At 47.8% G+C, this 6,761-nt stretch overlaps 2 protein-coding genes across 2 annotated transcripts; one reads left to right on the top strand and one right to left on the bottom strand.

The window, feature by feature from the left end:
* Positions 1 to 1,192: 1,192 nt before the first annotated feature.
* ASPGLDRAFT_68633 (class I SAM-dependent methyltransferase) lies at positions 1,193 to 2,221 on the top strand (the record flags this gene model as incomplete). Its single annotated transcript, XM_022549282.1, has 3 exons — positions 1,193 to 1,262; positions 1,505 to 1,936; positions 2,049 to 2,221. 3 exons carry the CDS (start codon positions 1,193 to 1,195, stop codon positions 2,219 to 2,221), a joined length of 675 nt encoding a protein of 224 aa, XP_022397995.1.
* Positions 2,222 to 4,363: 2,142 nt separating this feature from the next.
* ASPGLDRAFT_84368 (WD40 repeat domain-containing protein) lies at positions 4,364 to 6,522 on the bottom strand (the record flags this gene model as incomplete). The annotated part of the gene is made up of 4 exons (XM_022550270.1): positions 4,364 to 4,972; positions 5,023 to 5,497; positions 5,618 to 5,800; positions 6,176 to 6,522. 4 exons carry the CDS (start codon positions 6,520 to 6,522, stop codon positions 4,364 to 4,366), a joined length of 1,614 nt encoding a protein of 537 aa, XP_022397994.1.
* Between the last annotated feature and the right edge of the window lie 239 nt (positions 6,523 to 6,761).

Below are 6,761 nucleotides of genomic sequence, written 5' to 3'. Positions count from 1 at the left end.
ATAGCTCGTCGCCGGCAGGCCTGCCTCTTTCCTTTTCTCTCCTCATGTTAGAATTTTGTCAGATAATCTACCAATACACTCATATTGCTCGGGACCGTCACAGTCTAGATAGGAATTCAATTCATTAGTATCTGCTGTTCCGAGCCCGTGACAGTTACAGTGAATATGTTTCAGGGAATAATTTCACAGAGCGTGACACCACCTTTTTGTTCAATATCTACTGCAAATATATGCCAGAGAGGAACAGGTTGCGTGGCAATCTCTTCACAGAAGTGCCAATCAACAGCCAGACTGGAAGGCAATGTTTGCAAGATCTGGTAAACCTATGTGTCTCTAAGGAGAAAGTCGCATATTATCCAGGTGAATCACCTAATAATGGACAGTGCCCCATATGTCTGACAGAAATGTCAAAGTATGTTTCATTCTCACCACTAATACTCTCTGGTTTCTGACTTTTTACAGATTTTCGATCCAAGGACGCTCATAGCACATCATACAATGTCGATAGCAGGGTAAGAGCGGCAAGCTACGCGTGTTGAATAGCCTTGTTCATCTCTTCCGAGTTAGTCAAGGTCCGTTAGCCTCCACGAGTTCTGTTTAGGACGGGTTCTGTTTAGGACGTACGTAAATCAAGCTCTGATACTTGCGAGCGTGGAGACGGGCATGCTTAGTGGGAATAAGCACTAAATCCTACACAAGTGGGGTGTCCTTGAGTCGGGTGGAGTCTAAAGTTAGACCGACGGGTGAATCCGAGATCCTAGTTCGCTAAGCTTACCCTCTCCGTAATAGGCGAGATTGCGCCATAAGCCCTCATTAGCAGATCATCGAGGTGCAAACGAGCCTCCTGTAGCCTCGATCTATTCGACGCGCTCCACTGTGAATACTTTCGGCCGACCCCCGTACGCTACATGAGCCCTAAGCCGTACGTGACAGGGATCGCTTTGTGAGACTCAACCTAGGCTAGAGCTAAACTAGTATGGATTGATACTAAAGCCACACGGCCCGCCTGTAGACTGCTGACTGTAACACTCGAGCGACTCGCCCACCAACATCCAACTTCTGTTTTCTCCCCAATACAAATTTCGTCCCTATTCTACGAAAATCTCGACCGTCCGCCTCCTTCCTTTTTTTTTTTTTTTGACTTTTTCAAAAAAGGTTTGACATCATTTATAACCGTCTCACATAGATAACCATGCCCCCCAAACCTGGCCGCCTTGCTTCCATTCTCCGTCCATGGGGCCTGATCTGGTTCTCTATTTGCCGTAAGTCTTTTGTCACCCCCGCCACCAATTTCCACAACTCTACTAATCATCCCTCCCCTACAGTGCACTGGGAAGCTTTGACACAAGCGGTTCGTCGAGACGGTCTCGCAGCACTTGGCCGCCCACGGCAAATTCGAGATGCCGCTTCAGCAAAGTTGCTCAGTATAACCTGTAACCTAACCCACTCGCCATATCTTCCCTCACTCAATTTGTGTACAGAGTAGACTGACCATCATGCGCAGCTGGCAATTTTATCGCTTATGAAGACACAACCATTGTTCCCTCGCTCGTACAAGCCGCTGGCGGCGTTGTTCTCGAACTGGGCCCTGGGCCAGGCAATCAGATTCATCGTTATGATACCTCTCTTGTCAAACATGTCTATGGTGTTGAACCTAATCCCCACTTTAAAGACAACATAGATGCCAACTTGGACAAGCATAGCCTGCGGGATAGGTATAAGCTTATAGCTTGTGGCGTTGAAGATAGCGATGTTCTGAGAGAAGAGGGAATCACGGACGGGAGTTTGGATGCCGTGTTATGCATCCAGGTCCTGTGTGCCGTAAAGGATCCGAAGAACGTGATGAAGGAGGTGTGGAAGCTGCTCAAACCTGGAGGCAAGTTTATATTCTGGGAACACGGATGGAGTAGAAACCGTTTGACGACTGTAGCGCAAGGTATTTCTGTCTCTGCCAACCTTTCTTCTTTTCTGGGTGGACTCTATAGATGTTTGTCTCTAGTGGAGGGACCGACGAGTGGTGCAGACCGGCTAACATGAAGAAACCTTAGCTTGCTGGGATCCTGCCTGGAGCACATTTGTCGGGTGTCATTTGACCCGGAATGTGTTGGCGGACATTCTCAACAGTGGAGAGTGGGAAAATTTGCACGAAATTGAAGAACCTGAAGAACCGTTTAGTTTGCTGCCTAGGATTCAGGGTGTGCTTGTCAAGAAGAAGGCTTAATTAGACCCTGATTAGAGCAAATCCACTCACTCTCTGGAGGTCATGTCAAACGAAAAACTCCATTTATGCTAGTTAACTAATAGTTATACATAACTAGGTGCTGAGACCAAATGATCCTAGAACCATGGTCTGTCTTGTTAAACTGGTCGTCCACCCGGCGGGGGTAAACTATGGTAGAAGCGTGATAGAGTGTATATGGAGGTAGTATATGTATGTAACAACTTCGGTAGTAATAGCCAGTCCCATTGGTGATTAGACTGAATGCTGGTCTCTCTAACGTTCGCCCAGCGGTCTCCCTAAGGAATGTCAGGGTCACATGCCCGCTCCGGGCGGCCCTGTACCTAAACGGGTTACGACCGCACTATTACTACTTCGGCCTAGTGCCAGTAGACCTTCGGTGCTTGTCTAATATACATGCGTTCCGCCCTATGTCCGTAACAGAGACAGGCTATAGCAGCAGCATCGCGGTGGTACCGCCGCGGACCGACATGGTTCGAGATGTCGCGGCGGCCAAATCGTGGCGGCGACATAGCGGCAGTACCGCCGCTGTGTTTTGAACGGTTTCCACTTTTGCCGATGTGATGCTGCCAATGTATCTCTGTCCCACCAGTAGACCATTGTTGATGATCCATTCTGCCGCTTCTGGTGAGTCGAGCTAGATGCCCAGAGATGCTGATGTTCCCAGAGGCTTGTCATTCCTCTTCAGCCATGCGATATCTTCAATTTGGTACCCTTTGCCGGCCAGCTCGTTCTCCTCTGTGATTTTCTCGATCCCTTGCTTCTTGCTTCTTTCCAGGTCAAAGTCGTCGGTAGGGGTGCGGTGGACGACAATTCCGAAGCGCGGTTTCACCAGCTTCATGTCATTGCCCAGCTCCCCTAGCCATTCCATGTTGGTTCAGGCCACTTCGGCCGACTGGGGGTCCCTGAATCTGATAACATATCCTGTTTTGGTGGTTCCTACTCCCGCTACCTGCGCGTCTCTGGTGGTGTCTGCATTCAGGAGAGCAGACCTGATTCGCGTGTTGGCCATATCTGTGGGGAGGTATCGTGTAAACTGGGTTCCTTCATTGTTTTCAGTCTCAGGGTTGCGCTGCGTACTGATGCGGACGCAGTGGGGTTCCTTTTGGGGTTGTTGGATAGCTGGAGCTGCAGCACTGGTAGTGTTTGCTACTACATTTGTCCATGTCTTAGCAGGGGAGTTGGTCACTGGTGGCGCCTCAATCTGCGTACAGAGGGCCTGAATCTCCTCTTGTAGTTCTGTGTTCTGGCCTTTTAGTGCCTGCTGTTCGTTTTTGATCTCTTGTATCTCTGCTCTTGCTGACTCTATAATCCCTGTTTGGCGTGCGAGAGTTTCCTGGAAGTTGTGGATGAGCTGTCAGATCTCCTGGTTTGTAACCCGTCCATTGCTTTCCCCAGAGGAGGCAAATTCAGGGTTCGAGATCGGTGTAATGGCTGTATCAGTGCCATGTCTCCGGCGTTTCCTTGTGAGTGGGATCATTGGTTGAAAGGCCTCCTGCGAGAAGATTTGGGGTGTTCCTTGGGAGTTTGTGGGATAGGGCTCGGGAGCCCTTTTGGGCGGGATCGCCATCGGGCCGAGATTAGTTCCCGTTTCGGCACACCACCACGGTTCGAATATCCAACAATCAATTCTTTCTCACAGTCCTCCTTTTCGATCTTTTCCTATCGATCCCTCACTATCTATGCTCCTTGATGTACCTATCACCCTTCCAAGCGGTCTTGCTATACAGTAGTTCCCGAAACCAGCTTGCCCCCCGGGCACTCTTGGTTTGTTTTCTGAACCCTACCGTGAAACACACTAGTCCATATGTGGTCTCCCTCAATGTCACCTGCTCTAATGGTATGGTACAATACCGTAATGTTACAAGCCTTGGTGTATTACCAATGCGGCTTCTCTAGAAGGTTCTGTGCACCAAAAGGAAAAAAAAAAAAAAAAAAAAAAAAAAGCCCCAGCCTGAAAGATCTAAAAATCTGCCAGAATTCGCTGCAGACTCGGTGGCGAGCAGATGAGAATCGATTAAAGTGGCAAAGTGGCAAAAGTTATATATAGGATAGCACTCCCAGACCCTCCTTTTGTAAAGAGATCAGAAATATAGATTATTATAGACTGGATTGGAGAATACCTCAAGACGCCTTGTTAGAGAAATCAAATATTAGAACCCGACCTGATTGACATCCAATGACCATCATGCTTGATGTAATAGCTAATGTTGGGCCGTAAATCGGCGGGCGGTACTCTGATGGCAGCCAGATCGCGTTATGACCATTGTGGGTGATCCATGTTCTGTCAGTGTTCAAACCAAAATTGTGATGCTGAGGTGCTCCATTGCCGACATCCCAGATAGACCCGGACGAGCTGACCGGACCACTATGGCCTTCCAGGGTCTGGGGGCAGGCTCCATTGCCGGCATCCCAGATCCTGACTGTCTGATCCCCAGACCCGGAGGCAATGCGAGTCCCATCCGCGGAAAAGACCACTGAGTTGACTGAATGACTATGGCCTTCCAGGGTCTGGAGGCAGGCGCCCCATGTGGAATCTATAGATGACTTTGCGCTGGCCCACTCTGGCTCCTCATGCTGAAAAAGACCCCGTGTCAAGCTGCGGCTTGGGCTAAAAATAAGTGCAGAATGATACACTTGCAATGGTGCAATTTCAATGACACCTCTGTTAAACAAAATAAACCGATGGACATCATGGATTAGCTCAAAAAGTTTAGACCCTTGCGACAGACTCTGAATAAGTTAGCATTTATATAGCTCAATTGTGGGAAGGAGCAACTGACTGTGACCAGACTGACAAGCTTAGCTATTGCAGACACACTGCTTGACATGCTCTTTATTAGACTGAGGGCTTCCAGCCAGTGGAGAAGATGTTCTCTGAGAAAAGCATCAACCATTCCATTGTTATGGAGGAACATCCCACTATGACTTCCCAATTCATGAAGATGGTCAACCCAATATACACATGCATATCGAATTGGTGCAAGCGGGTCACCCGATTGTGGTTGGACATCTTTAATGCAAAATCCAGGGTGCTGCAAAGAATAAATATCCTGTTTTAGAATCCATGACATGGATTTGAGAGACTGTGATACTATCATGTCATGTGTTTCTGTGCGCTCATGAGGAAATATCTCAGCTCTTGCATACTCCACAATGTAGTCCTTTGCTGATTGGTGAACAAAATATATGACTCCATTACGGATGATCAAGAAAGAGCCACATAGGCCAACTAGCTCTTTCAATGCGTTTTGATCACTGTGGAATTAATCAGGCAGATAGGCAATAGAGGTGAGCTCTGCCAGGTGTATTGGTCGGTATGCAAGTGTACTGGCGCCAAGGACTTGTTTACATAATTCCAAGTCATCACTGTCACACTGCACGTGGATTTGTTCAATCATTTGTCGGTAGAAAGGTTGCAGTCCAGGTGGAAATGACTCGAGCACTTTGAGTGTTTTCCTGTTCATGGTTTTCTCCAGCTGTTTGCAAGCCAGAGCCACCCATAGATATGTGCCAGATGAGTTTGTATGCAGATAGTCCCGCACATCAGTCTGAAGCTGGCTGTTATATTGTTTCAGTGCGGCTAGTTCAGAAACCTTGTGGTCAACATAAGCGCCAACTGTCACGGAGCATAGACATTCACTGAGCATGGACAGTCACTGAGCCTCGCTTAAACCCCTCGCACACATTAGATAGCTCGTCGCCGGCAGGCCTGCCTCTTTCCTTTTCTCTCCTCATGTTAGAATTTTGTCAGATAATCTACCAATATACTCATATTGCTCGAGACCGTCACACTGGTCAACAAGCTGTCTCATCTGAGATCATCGTGTCTCTGTATCTTTCTGCTCGATCACGTTTTGCTGATTGACAGGTATGGAGGAAGCAGTAGGTGTAGCAAGTTCACAAGACAGAACCTTTTCATAAGCTTCCACCAACCCATGCTGGTCCTCTCTGAGGCTGTCGTACGCTCTGTCCCAGAGTAGTTTAGGCTCAATCAGGGCGGTCAGTTTTTTTGAAGCTGAATCCTCATGGGTAGTATCACTGGTGGAGGGTGTCATTGTTTGCTCATGACCTGCTATAGGCATGCATTGGGCATTTTGAGTCTGTGGTTCGGTTTGAGGGGCTTGAGTCAATTCTGTCTTTGTGGGGGGTTTTCTAACAGCGTTATCAGGTAGCAGAACAGGGTCATGATGATTGGCTTTCTCTCCATTGGGAAATTTTTGCTTTGGCTGTTTATTGCGGTGAAAAATATTGAACCGTGACAAACAATCATTTCCTGCCATGATGCTTGAAATGATGGATGAAAGTGGTTGAGGAAATGGCCACAAAGAATGAAAACACCAAACAATTTTCAGCCTGTTGGCGGCTATTCTGTGGGGGCAGTGCTTTGGCTGATCGCCCAATCTCAACAGATGTGAGAACTCCATTGGTTGTTCAGGCCTAAATGAACTCGAACCTCAGCTGGAAAGTCTTTTAATCATCATCGTTCTCATGATATTACATTGTGACAAAGCTCATCTTC

Source organism: Aspergillus glaucus (genome assembly GCF_001890805.1).
Source record: "Aspergillus glaucus CBS 516.65 unplaced genomic scaffold ASPGLscaffold_19, whole genome shotgun sequence".
Lineage (NCBI taxonomy): Eukaryota > Fungi > Ascomycota > Eurotiomycetes > Eurotiales > Aspergillaceae > Aspergillus > Aspergillus glaucus.
The sequence above is the reverse complement of the archived record's forward strand: the minus strand, read 5'-3'. Positions and strand labels throughout refer to the sequence as shown.